This window comes from Falco peregrinus, chromosome 2 (assembly GCF_023634155.1).
Source record: "Falco peregrinus isolate bFalPer1 chromosome 2, bFalPer1.pri, whole genome shotgun sequence".
NCBI lineage: Eukaryota > Metazoa > Chordata > Aves > Falconiformes > Falconidae > Falco > Falco peregrinus.
In genome coordinates this window covers 90,597,288-90,613,114 of record NC_073722.1, presented here as the reverse complement: position 1 = coordinate 90,613,114, position 15,827 = coordinate 90,597,288, and the positions used below count along the sequence as shown (strand labels likewise).

Below are 15,827 nucleotides of genomic sequence, written 5' to 3'. Positions count from 1 at the left end.
TGGCGGGGATGGAGCACGAGGGGTCCTGGGGGCTGAAGACCCCGGGGAGGGACGGGGTCTGCCAGCACGGGCGGCACACCTGCCCGGAGGGTCCTGGCCCCCCCGAACCGGCTGCTGCGGGGCGACCAGCCGGTGTTTCCCACGGGGGGAAGAGTGAATCCAGCCCGAGGAGGGCGGCCAGGACCCCCGCGGAGCTGCCCTGCTGCCGCCGGCCGGGCTCGCCGCGGCCCCGGGCGCCGCCGCCGCGGGAGGCGGTACCAGGGAGGGGTCGGCGGCGGGGCCCGGCCCCTCTCCCCGCCTCGCCGGCACAAAACGGGAGGCGGGGGCGGCCGGGCCGCACAGCTCCCCGCCAGCCGGGGCAGCGGCGGGCCGGGCTGCCGGCAGCGAGCGGGGCGGGCGGGGATGTAGCGCTCAGCACCGCGGAGAGCGGCGGGGCCCGGGGGCCGCGCGGGCGGGGGCCATGGCCAGCGTGCAGCAGGGCGAGAAGCAGCTCTTCGAGAAGTTCTGGCGAGGCACCTTCAAAGCCGTTGCCACCCCACGACCCGAGAGCATCATTGTGGCCAGCATCACGGCCCGCAAGCCGCTGTCTAGGTAAGGGCTGCTGGGGTACGGGCGGTGGGCTCAGGGACACCCCCGGATCCCACCTCCGGCTGAGGGTTATGCCACCCTGAGCCTTCTCCCCACCCTCACTGAGTACCCCCCGTTAGGAGGGTCTGCAGTGTCTCCTCCTCCTGCCCCCAGTGAGAAGCTGGGGGACCTGGGGTGACTGGGGGGGTGGGGGGTGGCTGGGCCCCCTCCCTAGGCAGGTGCTGTGCTGGAGGGGAGCAGGCTCGGGAAACTTTGGCTTGGTGGTGCTTGAAGCGTGGAAGCTGGCTGCCCCCCGACGGGAACAGTGTGGGCTCCTGGAAAGCTCTAGCTAGGGCTCGGGGGTGGGGGGTGGGGGGGAGGCGGGCAGTGGTGGGGGTCATCAACCAGTAAGTGTAGCCACCTCCATCACTGCTCTGCAGACCCCTGGGCTGTGTTGTTCTGCTGGTCGTCTGGTCTCTGCATCGCTCCTTCACCAGGCACCCTTGGGAAGGCGATGCCTGGGGAAGGGAGCAGTGCAGTGGGGGAGCTAATGCACCCCAGGGCCATGCAGCCCGGAGGCTCTGGCTGCCCAAGGAGCCTGCACCCAGTCACGGACTGGGACAGCTCTGCAGCTGGTGTCCCCCAGCTCCCAAAGCTGAGCAGTCTCATCTTGGCACATCTGGTGCCTGCCTGCCCTGTCCCCCTGCTCCCGGGGTGGCCAGTGTCCCCAAGATTGCCAGAGGCAAAGCAATGGCCAAAACCTGTGAAATGGGGTGAGGGGGCTGCTTGTACCCACCGAGCCGCTCAGCTGGGCTGTCGCATGGGCAAGGATCTGTGCGGCTTCCCCACAACAATCCGCTCTCTAATTTAGACCAGTTTGATTTTGCTGTCTCAATATTGGTTAAAAATATCCTCTTGACACTGTTTTTATAAGGAAAGGAGGGTTTTGCTGGTTCTCCTCTCTCTTTGCTCTGTATTTCCACTGCTGGCTGCTCCCCATCTGGTGTGGGGAAAACACCAAAGTTTCATGAAGGTGATGGGTCTGTAGAGGAGAGGGGCTTGATCTGCAGCAGGCTGGGTGTCAGGGGTCCAGCCTGGACTAAAAAGCAGAGAGCTCACAGGGAGCAAGCTGTTCCGGCTGCCTCCCATGCCAGCAAAGGCTGTGAGCCACAGCGGTGATGGGGACGGGGGTCCTGCTGCTCATGAATGGGGGTTCCGCCGCTCATGCGATGTGGGGGTCACTTCTGCCCCTGCAGCCCAGCTGCCCGAGTATGAATTCTTCTGATCTCTCCAATTGCCATTAGTCAGGGTAGGAAACTGGGAAAGGCACAGCTTAGGCTTCCAAAGGAGAATATCGCTTCCACGGGCTTCAGCTTTGTGGGGGAGAGGAACCACCATGCCTTTCTCCTCCTCTGTGTTGGGCTACAGTGGACACCCGAAGGGGCTGTCAGCGGGCTGGGTGCTGGCTCACACACACTCTCTCCAGCCTGAATGTGCCAGAGTGAGCCGTGCTGCTTGAATATCTCACGTTGGGAGATGTAATATGGCAACAAATTAGGGCACGGGGGAAATACAGCAGGCCTGAGGACCAGGAATGATGCAGGGCTCTAAACAGCAAGTTGGATTGCCATGGACATCCTGGTTGGGCTGAGCATCACAGCTCGGGGCGTTTGCAGCTCCATTAAAAAGTTAACGAACGCGCGTGCCTCTCCATTTCGCTGGCAATGCCAGCTGTGGTAGGAGAAGAACTGTCTGCGTAGGGGTCAGGAGCTCTCGGCACATGGCAAACTGGACCTGTCAGCTCAGCTTTGCTGCATTTTGCGCCTTGGCACTGGCAGATCCTGCACAACAGGGTCCCCAAGCCGGGATGTGGTCTGTGCAGCTGGCCGTGATGCTGCCAGGTCCCTGTGTCGGTGCAGCCCAGCTCCTTTTGTCTCCTCGCAGCGTGTGCCGCCAGTCAGGGCCAGGGGATATTCCCCACGGTGCTGCCATCTGCACCGCAGCCACTGCTACAGGTGTTGAGCGGGATCAGCCCCAGCAGGGCTCTCCCTGGGGTCTGGGGGGCCCTTGCTGCACTCGCCCCTGCCCCTGTGCCACGGAGGGGCCGCTCGGGGGGCTGAAGCCAAATGCTGGGGGAGAAGAGACACCGTGGTCCCTGGCTCCTCTCATCAGGGCTACCAGCTCGGCTTGCACCACGCAGGACACTGCAGGGAGCCAGAGACTGCTGTCCTGGTAGGATCACACCTATGAGATGCCAGATCTCACATCCCCAGGGGCCTTGCAGCAGGTCCCCTTTGGAGTGCACAGCCATGTCCCCAGCACCCTGAGCCTCCACCATGGCCAGAGCCAGAGCCAGAGCTGGCTCCTGCTCCTCAGCTGTGGGGAGAACGGCCCCAGGGCTTGCAGCAGCTCCTCTTGCAGCCGTCTCAGTGCCCGGCTCTGCTCTGGGTTTGTTTTTTCTGAAGGTTTTGATGTGTTGCTGCTCAGATCGGCCTTTCTTCCCTGACAATACTCCCAGCTAATTTAAGAGCAAATGACTGTGGTGCCAGCGAACAGGAAATGGGGAGACCAGTTAGCCAAATGAAAAATTAAGATGACCATCTGGATTTCTGTTTTCTCCCACACTTGACAGCTGGTCCTCTGCAAACACTGCAGATCTCTGCCCTGGATCCAGCCCCACGCTTCCCACAGCAGTGGAGGTGATGGCATAGTTTCTGGGCCAGCACTGCCCATCTCTCCAACAGTTTTGCTGGCTGAGCCTGTGCCCTCGTGGAGCTCAGCTGTGGCATAGGTGTCCTGCTGGGAGCTCCCACAGTGGGCATAGCCCATATCCATCCCTTCAGGGTGCCCTGGGCATGGCTAAGGGCTCTATCCTGCATCCTTGTGGGGCAGCAGTGGGGTTCCCCAGGCCAGAAGGTGATTTTTTACTTTTTTCCATTTTCCCCCCACTTCTAGCTGGCTCTGCCCTGTACCCCACCCCTCGCCACCACCTTGCTGCTGGTCTTGGAGATAAAGCCTCTTCCATCTAAATTCTCATCAAGCTCTCTGGGAGGTTTGGAGGGTTAAATCTCTGCTAAACCCATGGCTCATCCTGGAACAAAAGAATACATTAATCTTTTCCCTCCTGGTCCTGCTGGGGCTGGGGGGGGGGGGGGGGGGGCGCATGTACTCTGTCCCCTGACACAGCTTTGCACCCAGAGCAGGGCTCTGCCAAAGTAAATGGATTATTGACCAGTTTGCAGCATGAAAGGAAAAAGCGAGGTGATGGGGAAAGGGGCTTTTCCAATTAACCTTTCCCCAGCAGGGCTTGGTGGGGCTTTGTCGTGCAGTCCGGGGCTGTGCTTTTGCAGCTGGGGATGAGGGACTCGGTGGTATGGGGAGGCTGGGTTGGGGCTGCCCTCGTGCTTGCATTTGCAAGCAGGTTTCTCCCGTGCATGCAATATTCCAGGGTGGGATTTGAGGAGTCTGTGCGCCCAGTGGGCTGGGGATGGATAGGATGAGGGACAGGGTCCCCCACCCTGCCCCAAGCCCCTCTGCTGAGCCAGGGTGCCCTCGCTCCCTCTTGCTGGTCCATAAGGGTGCTGCAAGGCCCCCCTGTGAGGGGCTTCAGCTCTTGTGACTAGAAAATGCTCTTTAAACCTCCCATGACAAGGTGCCATCAGTCTCTGCCCAGCCTGTGGGCATGGGCATTACTGCCACGTTGTAGCCTCGGCCCCACAGCGGGGATCCCCTTTCCCCCCTCTTGGCTGGGCTTTTGCCTGCATCTCTTCCCTGGCCATGACCTCAGCCACAGCGCGGCGGCTGGGAGCCCCTTCGCTCGGCAGCCTACCTTCTCCCAGTGCTGCTGCATATTTCATCAGCACCTTTCTGCTGGGGAACCTGTGGCTGTCGGGGACAACCAGGCTGGGAGATGCTCCAGGGTGCCCCTGGGACCCGGAGCTGGTGGCAGTCCAGGGGCTTGCAGGGTGCTTTTGGGGGAGTTTGGGTTCCCTGTTCGCACACCCCCAGCCACAGCATTGTGGCTGAAACTCAGCCAAAATCCACTTCTAAGTGAAAAGCAAGCTCCTGGGGCAGCCGGTGATGTCGGGTGAGCACCAGCAGTGCTGGGGGAAAGGAGGTTCCTGCTACCCTCACTGCCAGATGGTCTAAGTGGGTCACATCAGGGCAGCGCAGGGGATTTGTGCTTTAACCCTTAATCCCCTGGGATGCACGGTGCATGGAGGGGGAGGCAGGAGTGTGTTGCTGAAGTGGGATTAAGTGCAGTTTCACTGCCTGCTTTGCTATCGCGGATCATCTCAATAGACGGATCTGGGCAGTGCTGCTGCAAACCCGCTGGGGCAAGGGTGGCAGTGTGTGTCCACCGGCTATGCTGGGACCAAGCAGGAACAGCCATCGTGCTTCAGTGCCAGGGGGTCACAGTACCCTCAGCGGGGGCAGAAGGTGGCTGCAATTGCCCCCCCCCCCCCCCCCAGCCTTTGCAGTGATTTATGGCCCAGCAGCGAGTCCCTGATGGACTGCAGACCAGCTATCCCCCATCCCAACCTCTGGCTTCCTGGCTACATCTTGGTGGCCCTGATTCCCACTCATCCCCAGCGGGCTGGCAGCCCTTGGGCATCAGTGTCAGGGTGTGCTGCTGGGGAGGGAGCACGCGCTGGCAGTCCTGCTGTGCTGATGGCCCCCCACTCCCGTTAATCCTCCCCCTTGTTGGTCGGGCATCTGCTCTGCGGGAGGAGGCGGCGGCAGGGCCGGCTGCGCCAGCCGCCTGGCTGCCATCTGCTCCCCTCCTGCTCCCAACGAGCCCAAGTGCTAATGAGCCTGTGGCCCCAGCCCAAGCGGGGGGAGAAGGGCTTAAAAAGAAAAGCAGAGGGGGAGAAGAAAAGCCCCTTCCTCAGAGGGGCTGTCAATAGGGAGGCTTTTGTCTGTCCCTGCCCTCCGGCTCCAGCTGGACGCTGTGGAAGCCGGGAGAACTAATTAGGTAGCTCGGGAGCTGCTGAGAGGCTGGGGGTGGTTGAGCAAGGGGAAGAGCTGAGGATGCCCACAAGACCCCCTCGCTGCTGCTTGTAGAGCCTTCATCATCATCATCATCCTTTCCCCCAGCCCCATCTATTCGTTTCTCCACTGGACTGGTGCTGGAGACTGTATCCCTGCTAGCCTCCCTGCTGGGGTGGGGGACAGCTCTGTCCCCAGAGCGGTGGTCCCATCAGTGTGCCAGGGAGGTTCCTGCCAGGGTTGGGTGGGATGCAGCGAGTGCCAGGTGGCACGGCTGGGCTCAGCACCCATGGGTGCTTTAGCTAGGCATGCTGTGCCCCAGCATGCAAGGATGTACAGGCACATAAGGAACGAGGGAAAGGGCCTTTGGAAGCCCCTGTACCAAACCCAAGTTCATGGACTGGGCTTTCTTAGAGCCACTGGGGTACCCCCAAAGGTGCTGCATCTCCCCACTGTGCCCATGCTGCGGTCATGTGGGGTTTTGTCATCTTCACCTAAAAGCTCCCAAAAGTGGCCACAGGGCTGAAGGCTGTCCCCAGACCAGCACCACAGAGGACTGGAAACTAGAAGGGCAGGGGGAAACGTTGTAGGCCCCAGGTCTGAAGATGCTGCAGGGGCTCAGCTGTGGATGCCAGATTTGTGAGCACAGCCCTGGCCGCTGGGTCCAGCGCCTTGGGGGGCTGCACTTGGGGGGCTGTGGGGTCCCCTCCCTGCCAGGCTCAGGACTGTCCCAGCACTTGGATGAGGCTGTTTCACAGAGGAGCTGAAGTGCAGAGCAACAGGCAAGAGCAAAATGTGGCAGTTTAGGGTCTTGTGGGGCCGGGACCATCCCTGCCCAGCTCAGGCCAGCCTCCATCCCTGCTTGCCTCCTGTCCCCGGCAAGGCAGGAGAGCAGGGCTCTGAAACCCCATGCACTCATTCACATCCTCCCTTGATGTCCAACTAATAAATATTTAGGGCTGTGAGGCCTTAAATAATAAAAAGCAGTGATGACCCTGATGCTAGGGGTTGCTAAGGAGCTTCTGCACACCACTGGGTCCTGTGGCCACTCTTGTCTCCTTGCTGTCACCATCCTGCCTCCACCACCCGGGGCAGCCCATCCTGCTGCAGTTTGTCCCCAGTAAGGGGCTCTGCAGACCCTGCTCTTGCTGCATGGGGGGAGTCCCAGGATTGGGAGATTTCTCCTTTGTGAGGGCCACGGCTGGAGCTGAGCCCTTCTCTGCTCAGCCCCATTACTATCCTTTCCTGCATCTCTGGATCTGGTGGCTGGACCTTTCCATGCATCCATTTTTCTATAAGATGAACTTATCAAATGCAAACCCCGCATCACTGAAATGCAATAATTTCATGCATGACCACCCTTTCCTTTTCTCTCTCTTTTTTTTTTTTTTTTTTTTTTCCCTCCTTTTCTCCCTGCGGCCACTGAAACTTCTTCATCGTTGCAAAGCCTGACCCAGGCCAACAAATCCCACCTGCATTAAAGCCATGCAACACTTTGCAGGATGCTGGGTGCTGCAAAACTGGCTTCTCCATCAGCCACTCAAGCCGAAAGCGCTGACGAACACTGGGAGTTTAAAAATAGCAGATTTTTTCACATGCAGCGGGAGCACTTTCCCTGCCAGTGCAGTGGGAACTGCAGGAAGGGCTTAAAAAAAAAAAAAAAAAAGGTGGGGAAAAAAGATCACTTTAAAACTTTGTTGGTATTTCAGGCCAGCTGAGATGGATGCCCAGTCTGGAAGCAGGGAGGTTGGGGCTAACCGCTTCACTGATGACCTGTTTAACACTTCATGTTTAATTTATGTCTTGTAATTAAAGAAGAAACAGCTGCTTCTGCCACCCAGCCCCAGCCAGGGGCTTTGCGGGGGGTGGGGGTGGGGAGAGGTGGAAGTTGGGGGCACTGGGGAAGGCATCTCCTCATTTGTGCCGAGTGGGTGCTTGGGTGGGCAGAGGGGTCACAGGCAGCGTGGGCAGGGTCCTGCTGTCTGTGGGGTTGCTCTGCTCTCTGCTCCCATCCCTGGGGGCAGGGGAGGCTGAGACATGCTGGCAGAGGCTGTAAAGACTTTCATGCTGTTGGATTCTGGGGTTGGGGTCAGATGCCCATCTCGCGTGCAGGTGGCTGAAAATGCTCCGAGACCCACAGGGCATGATGAGAAAAGGGGTTTTCTCTGCCACTAACACCAAATTCCAGCAGCGAGGTAACTTGACGGTACTTTGGTAATGGGCTGGTCGTATTGAATTTGTTTCTGAGCCCATGTGTGCTAGGGAGTGTATGTGTTGGGGTACGACCAGAATAGAGCGGGGTGAGAGGCTGTGATTTTAGCTACATTATTGTCAGGATGAAGAATTAGCTATTGCCCAGCAAGAGAAATATTTTTGCATTAAGTGAGATTTCACAGTTAAAGACCACCTGCTGAATTAATCTGTGGGTCAGCTGGAGCTGCTGTATAACCAACTGCCTGCCAAAGCAGTGCATACATATCACCAATGTATAATAGCATATAAATATATCATAACTTATTCTCCACTGCTCCATTGTCTGCAGCCAGCAGAGCAGCCCTCCTCTGGCAGAGTGGCCGTGGCCATGGCCGTGGGGGAGGCAGTTAGGGCTTTGGGCTGACTTACCTCTGAGGTTGGTGGCTTAATTCTGGGAACCTATTGCCTGTAAAGCATTTGCCCCATTCAAATCCCCCCTGCTTTGATCAGAACCCAGCCAGGTTTGTTATGATGAGGAGAAGCAAGACAAGCGGGTTCAGCGCTGCTTCTTCCAAGGGATGATGCTTTTATCTGCCAAAAAACTCCAAGATAGCACCATGCAGGAAAAAAAGCAACCCAAAGCAACTCGGTGCCCGTGTTTCCCCTGCTGCGTGGGGCAGGCTCCGTGGTTATCTGTCTGCCGCAGCCATCCGCCCCATCACTGCCTTTGTCCGCCCATCAGCCACGCGTTGGCCGAGTTAATAATGAAGGGCGATGGTGCCGGGCCACCGGAGCGGAGCGGCAGGCGGACAATGCGCGCTGGGGAGAGGGGGGTGCAGTGGGGTCTGGGTGGGCACTGCCGGCAGAGGAGGAACAGAAGGAGCTGCTGTTCATCACTGAGACTGGGCGTTTTGCAGCCTGACCTGCCGGGGTGCACGGACTGATGGCCCTAATCAAGGAGGCTGTGCCTCCTAATCGAGGATGGATGTGACCTCCTCTGGCCCAGTGTCCCTGGACCCTTGCTGCCCAGGGGGTCCCTGTGCAGTGTTGAGCTCGGCAGGACACAGGACATGTTGGCTGCACCTTCCCCCTGGATCCCAGGGCATTGCCAGACGTAGGGACTTGGTGGCCTGTTCTGTCCGATAGCTGGAGAAGTTGTTGGCACAATTTTGGACTGGTCCTTATGCTCTGCCAAACATTTCCCAGGTATAGTTCAGGAGCCATTGCAAGTAAAGGATGTCTTTTGGATATTTTGGAGGGTTTGGGGGATGTTTTGGAGAGTCCAGGCTAGCAGATGCAACCGTTTCATGCTCCAGGCACATCCCTGCCCTCGGGTGTGCTGGAGCCATGTGGCTGTGCCCGGTGGCCAGGCCCCCAACCCCACCCTTGCTGTGAGCATGGAGCAACTCAGCACCCCTAGGGACAGAGCTAAAGGCACACCACCAGCAGCATGTGCCAGCAGCAGGTTTGGCTCCCAGTATTTATTGCCTTGTGGCAGTGGTTACTACCACATTGCCCTTGGGGGCTCCCCAGAACCCATCCCTACAAGGATGCAGGTCATCAGCGTGGGAGCTGCCACCACGGAGGTGGGTGGGTTAATTTTGCAGTGGAGGCTTGTGGGCCAAAGAGCTGGCTGCTGGCTCTGCTGGGCTGCGAATGCCACCGAAGGCAAATTCATCCCTGATTAATGAAAACTGAAAAGCAGGATCCCAAGGACCCGCAGCTCGCCTGCTCCCTCCCCACCACGGGCTGTTGCTGCCAACCCTCACTCTGTGCTGCTGCCAGGTTTGTCCTGCACAGGGCAGAGGACACGGCGGGTCTCACCTTGCCTTTCCACAGCAGGAAAGCAGGCAGCGAAGCCTGTGGCCACAGCCTGCACCCTGCCTGCAGAGCCAGCACTGGGACACGGCCACCGCCCTGCTCCCCCTGCTCACCCTCCCCACCGCATTGGTATTGATTTGACCTGAACTCCCTTTAACGTGCTGTGATTTCTTTCAATTAAGCTTTGAGTGAAGCCTCTGTGGCGTTCAATAGAGCCAGCCCCAGCATGGTGCCTAGACCAGGGCAGTCCAGAGGGAGATGCTTGGGGATGCTCCTGCATCCCTGACAAGAGCATCCCTCTGTGTCTTACTTTCCCCATGTCCCATGAGGATAATCCCACTGCTTAAAGATTGCTTCTTGTCCCCCTCTGCATTTCCTTGCTCTTTCCATCCCCTGGACTGGTGGCTTTGCTACCACAACCCTTAGGACAGATTTGCCACATCATTGTCTGGTTCACCTTCCTAATGTAGACGAGTGCCAGACCCACATGGTCCCCCCTGCTCTGCGCAGACGCGGCCCCACTTCCAATCAGACATGAACTGAACCTGAGCAACCCTCATCTTCCCATCCCCAGCAAAGCCGCCTTGCTTTCCCCTTTCTCCTTTGTGGTTGTCGTCTCCTCAGGGATGTACTTAGCCGAGTTGGAGCTTGGTGTCACATTGTTTCCGGCAAACTAATGGGCAGAGTGCTTGTTTTCAGAGATTGTATAGAGCAGAAATCCCTGCCCTTCATCTCCAGCTGCAATTACCGAAGCTGAGTTGATGCAGTTGATGGTAATAGGATGGTAACACTGTCTGAATTTGTATTTAATGCTGATTCCAAGGGTCTATAATTTTCATCAGCACCACATGACTTTTTATAGAACAGAAAAATGTGAGAGCAGTTAATGAGCTGTAATTCTGGAGAGCTTCTGCCTTGATTGGGACTAATTATTTTCTTTATAAAAATAATTAACAATCCACACAACCTATGGAGTGAAAGGCATGTGGCATTAATTAAACCATGCAGTTTTTTCAACGCACCTTTATCTCCTGTTTCCCAGCACACCCTGGACAGACGGTCGCGTTGCACTGTGGAAAGCCAAGCTGGACACAAGCTTGCATCGGGGCGAGGGCTCTTGCAGGTCAAAAAGGGCAGGTCCTGAGTGAGGGGGCTGCATCCAGATCCCACCTTCACAGCCTCCTAGCCCTGCATGTACCATAAAAATCCTCATTTGGGTAGGAAAGGCTGTTTTGGTTAGAATAAGGTGATGGTTTTCATGTGTGGGCTATCTGTGATGGGTGTGGAGGGGACAATTGGGGTGCCTCTGCTGTTGCAGCAGAAGAGCAGCCAGCAGGACCAGGGGGGTGGGCACAGGGGTCTGCACTGGGTGCTGTCACTTGCCATGAGACATCAGAATATTGAGATGGCTGCTTTGCACAGGCCAAGCCCTCGTCCTCCAGCGCTCTGAGATTCCAGGATGAGTCCCAGCTGAATGTGTCCCAGCATCGATAGCGTGCGAGTCTGTGTGTGTTTAGACACACACTTACATAATATATAATTGTTAACAAAACTAATTCCTCTATTTTCCTGGAGGTATTCTGAGAACTAATGAATATATTTGCATAATCTTGATTTTGTTTATGAATAATTCTGGATTATCTGAATGTGAATAGCACCGGGGCTTTGTCGTTCTAGATTGCCTTTCAGCTCAGGATAGCAAAGCATTTTACAAATATTAGTTCAGCCTCACAAATCCTGGCAAGCAATAAAATTATTATTACACCCAATTAAAGATGGATGTGCCAAAAAGCGAAATGATTCTATCCAGCCCTTCCTGGCAGGGTCTTCCACACGGCCCAGGAGCCCATGGACCCACCTGCATCCTCCAAACCTTCTCCCTAGGGAGCAGCAAGACGACAAATATCTCCCCTTTCTTTTTTGGATGATTTAAAACAATGTTCAGAGTTGCAGGGTGGTGTGAATAGTTGGGGGCAAGACCTGGCAGTGGAGAGGGAGGTTTGTTTCTGGCTTTGACCTCCAAAGAGCCCTGGGTGCTGCAGCACCGAGCACCTCAATGCTCATCATGAGGCAGGGACAGCACAGCCATACCAACCTCTCCCTCCTTGGAGCACAGTGGGAGGAGAAAAGGCCCCGTCTTACCTCCCAGAAACTCTCCTTAACTTAAAACCCCCTCACCAGTCCTCCCTGGGCAGCTAGCAAGACCACTAAGGTGTTTCCCATGGGACCAGGGGTGTTATGAGGAAGGAGGATTGGAGTCAAACCAAACCCTCCCCACCCATGGAAGCTGCAATTCAGGAATTTCCCAGCTCAGCTGACATAGCAGATGCAATACAGGGAGACAAAGCGCGCTTCTCACCATAAAAAGCCCCTGGCAGCATGTAGCAGGGGGGTTAAAGCCCACTTGCCCCCTCCCTTCCTGGGCTGGGAACTTTGCAGGCTTGTGTCTCCAGCAGGAGAAATCTGTTGCTGAATTCCCTTCCACAGGAGCTAATTGCTGCCCGAGGGGACACCTGCTCCTCGTGGCGCCACGTGGCCCTGGCAGTGTGGCCCTGGGCATCACGGTGGGATGGATGTTCAGGAGACAAGTCCCAGACAGGAGGGTGTCCAGGGACCCCCACTCACCTGACCCCCCAGGCAGACTGGCTGCTGCTCACAGGTGCACGGGGGGTTGGCAGAAAATGTTATCCTCAGCTCCTCTAAGTCTGGCAGCCCCACGGGGCAGAGTGGCACCAGCTCCGCCCTGCATGGGTGATGCCCCTGGACACCCAGGTTGGGGACACCTATTGGGATGCACCCGTGGGTCTGTCCTGGTAGGGCTTGAGCATTTTTTAACGTCAGAGTCATTTCAAGCTGAGCCCTTGACATTGCTGTTCACCAGCTGCAGGCAGGCTGGCATACCTGTGTCCTGGCACACAGGGTGGCTCAGGAGGTGGTTTATTAATGGGGTGCAGTGACCTGAGTGTCCCTGTCCCCAGCCTGGATCGATAGGGCAGCAGTCTTCCCTGTGCTCTCCCTGTCACCCAGAGTTGTTCCCAGGGCAGCTCCGCAGGCGGGTGGCAGCTGTGTGGACAGGTTGGTTTTCTGGAGTTATCTGAGTATTGGGACCTCCAATGTGTTTCCTCTCTTCTTTCAGTGGCAATTAAAAAAAAAAGCCAATTAAGGGAGAGGAGGAAAAAGCTTTATGTGAGCGGCAAAGGGAGCATTGCTGCTTCAAGTGAATCCTGCCGTCTCCTTGCTGCCTCCAACATGCCTTATTACTAATTCATTTTTAAAGTGATCTCAGCGCTCCCAGGAGCTCTGGGTAACTGTGTGCTTACAATCCCCTATTTGATTAAAATTTAAAGAGCTATGTTATCGGCAAATACACTATTTCACTGCTGTTCGCCATGCCAAACAGCATGGGGGTTTGAACAAAGGAGGGAATTGGCACATCACAGAGAGCACCCGTAATGACCAAGCACTGTGGACGTGGCATCCCATGGCCCAGCCCTGCCATTGCTTGGTGGCTTCCTCATTAAAGTGAGAGCCCAGGCCCACCAGGAGGATAGTGATCTCTAAAGATCCCAGATTAACATGTGCAAGGGACTGGAATCTTGAGTGCGAGCATGAGCATGGCCCCATCCATGGCAGCCAGCACTGAAGCAAGGTGCTGCTGCAGGGGCTGGGCTTGAACCTGGGGTGATGCAGTGGCACAGGGGACACTGGCGGGGGGGTGGGGGTGGTTGGCACTCTGAAGCCTGTCAGGTATGAAGGTACTCTCCAGCCTGACCACATTGCAGATAGTGGCAAAGTATTTTTTTTCTGGGACATCCTTCAGCTTGTTTTTTTGTTAAAACCCTCCTTAAAATGTTAAGCATCATCTCCTGGTGCTCCTCTGCCTCTAGCTCCCAGTGTTGTGTTGGGAAGCCCCCACCCACAGCTGCTGGGCTCCCTCCCAGCCCATGGTCCTGGCTTGAGTTTGTCCTGCGCTGCTCATGGGTGAGTGGTTAATGAGAAATTTGAGCTCAGACCCAGGCTTTTCCTAATCACAAGCTCTATGACAGCTTCTTAGGATTGCCCTCATGCCTAGTTGTCAGCTCTGCCCCCTTCACGGGGAAGCAGCTGCCCCCATGGCTGTTCCAGGCTGCCTGGGTGATGATGGCAGGGACAAAGTCTGGGAGTGCAGTTTGTGGCCAGCCAGGAGGAGAGCAGCCGTGGGGTTGTGGCAGGGTTTACCATAAGCTCTTGGCCCCAGTCCCTCCTCAGAGCAGTCCCTGCCACGTCAGGGTCACTCAAGAGTAGAGTCCCTCAAAATGTGCATCAGGGATGTGCAGGACTGCTGTGCCATGGTGCAGCGTGGCAATGTTGGCACTTCTGGCTGCATTTGCAGGCACTGGGGACAGCCAAAACTCCTCCTTTCCTATTCTCTGACTGAGGATAAAACTGGCACCTTTACGGACATGGGAACCTGCAGGGTGTTTGTCTAAGGAGGAGGATTTGAGGACAAGAAAGGCACAGGATTGTCCCCCTGAGAACAAGCCTAGCCTGGCAGCATGCAGGTGCTGACAGGCACAAAGCACCACAGGGACCTCCGAGCCGGCAGCGTGGGAGGCACAAGATGCTGTACAAACCGCTTGAGATGGGGCAGCAGTCCAGGTTTTCTTTAGAAACGGTACGACCGCATGCCATATTTCTTGGGTTTGTCTCTGCTGTCACTGGCAGGCGGTCGGCAGAGCCATCCCGGATTGCTGGCAGCGAGGGAAGGTGACGCCGAGCCCTGCAAGGTGGCCGGGTGCTCAGGAAGGAAGGGGACAGGGGTCCTGGTGGCCCTGGAGAGGAGGAGAACCAGCTGTCGGGAGCAGGGAGAGGCTGTGCTTGTACCCATGCCTGATTCTACCTAAGAAAGATGTTCCACACTTTCCCCCGTAGAGTTTTATGCTCCATCAGGGCTGTCCACCCCTCGCTGTGCAGCGGGAGCCACCGCTGCTGCCAGCTGGTGCCCGGGACAGAGCCCTCCCGTGGGCTGCGACCCCACAGTATCCCCCAAAGCATCTGGCACTGATCCTGCGCTGTCTGCTACGGGGACCTCCTCCATCAGGGAAGCTCCTCTGTTCTGGTTCAACCATGCATAGCAAATCAACTGCTGGAAAATAAAGAGCCAAGCTGCTTTTTTGGCCTGGGATGTGATAAGAGCGGTCGTTAAATATTTCTGGAGTCCAAGAAGCAAAAGGAGCCGCTGCCACATACAGGCTTGCAGCGGGACGCAGGGTTCCCGGGAGCAGGAGGGGGAGGCAAGTCACGGCTGGCAAAATCAGATGAAAAGTGCATATTACAGAATGTATTTCTCTTCTGTGTTTAAAATGCCTCAAGAAAACCACGTACTTTTCTGCAGCTGGTGCCTCTGCTGATGCACGGAAAAAAATAGAGGGGAGAAGATTAAAATTGAACTGGCTTGGAGTCTGTGTAATCAGGGAAAATATCTCGGTGATTTGCTATTATAATTTTCAATAACAAACTGCAGGGCTCCTGCTGCACTAATAATAACAGTTTGAATCAGGTGGGGAAAGAACCTGCCATGGGGTGTTTTTGTGCATGTGTCTATGGGAAGCACTTACAATTTTCGCCATCTCCTAATTTTGAAGAGGTATTTTTAGTGCATATTTCAAAGAGCTTTACGTAAACACATCTGCTAGAGTTTTTGCTTAGAAATGTCTTTACAACCTTTTTTTTCTGCCCCCTCCCTCTCCAGGAACAGGCAAACAGTTTGACCATTTTCTTTTTCAATCAGACGAGCAAAGCCAGAGAGCAAGAGAGAAAATAAAAGGGTCATTTTGCCAGTGCCAAAAGGCTTCTCAGCACAAAGTGGTGGATTTTTGAAACACTGCGAGCAGCTCAGCCCACCCTTGCCGGGGTCAAGAGCCCAGGGCAGAAGAACATTGTAGGTGGCCGTGGTGGCAGAGAGCTGCCCAGACGTGGGACAGCAGGGACACCAACCTGCTGCCTGCCCCCTCCTGTGCAGCCAAAACCTCCAGGTTGGGAAAGGAAAGGAAAGATGGGATATTCAACCACATGTCCGTGCACTTTCAGCATGTTACTCAGGAGAAGCGATGACACCATCCCTGGTGCAAGAGGCTGCAGAAGCCAGTTTCTCCCACTCCCCTGCAGGGCGGTGCACCTGCCACAGAGCATGTGTCCTTTCACGGGCTGATGTTCCCAGTCCCCAGGTGGGGCATCCATCAGTTTAATGCCAGTGAAACATTCACAACTAACAGGCT

The 15,827-nt window shown here is 56.2% G+C and overlaps 1 protein-coding gene across 4 annotated transcripts in view; it reads left to right on the top strand.

The window, feature by feature from the left end:
- Positions 1–383: 383 nt before the first annotated feature.
- The window catches only part of SRRM4 (serine/arginine repetitive matrix 4), a 50,103-nt gene continuing 34,659 nt past the window's right edge, over positions 384–15,827 (top strand). For 2 of the 4 annotated variants that reach the window (XM_027780830.2, XM_055797786.1), the window contains exon 1: positions 384–591. In XM_027780830.2, the coding sequence (XP_027636631.2) occupies positions 461–591 (131 nt within the window). In that variant the 5' untranslated portion in view covers positions 384–460. The remainder of the gene's footprint in view (positions 592–15,827) is intronic. The other 2 variants (XM_055797787.1, XM_055797785.1) reach the window with 1 other exon arrangement.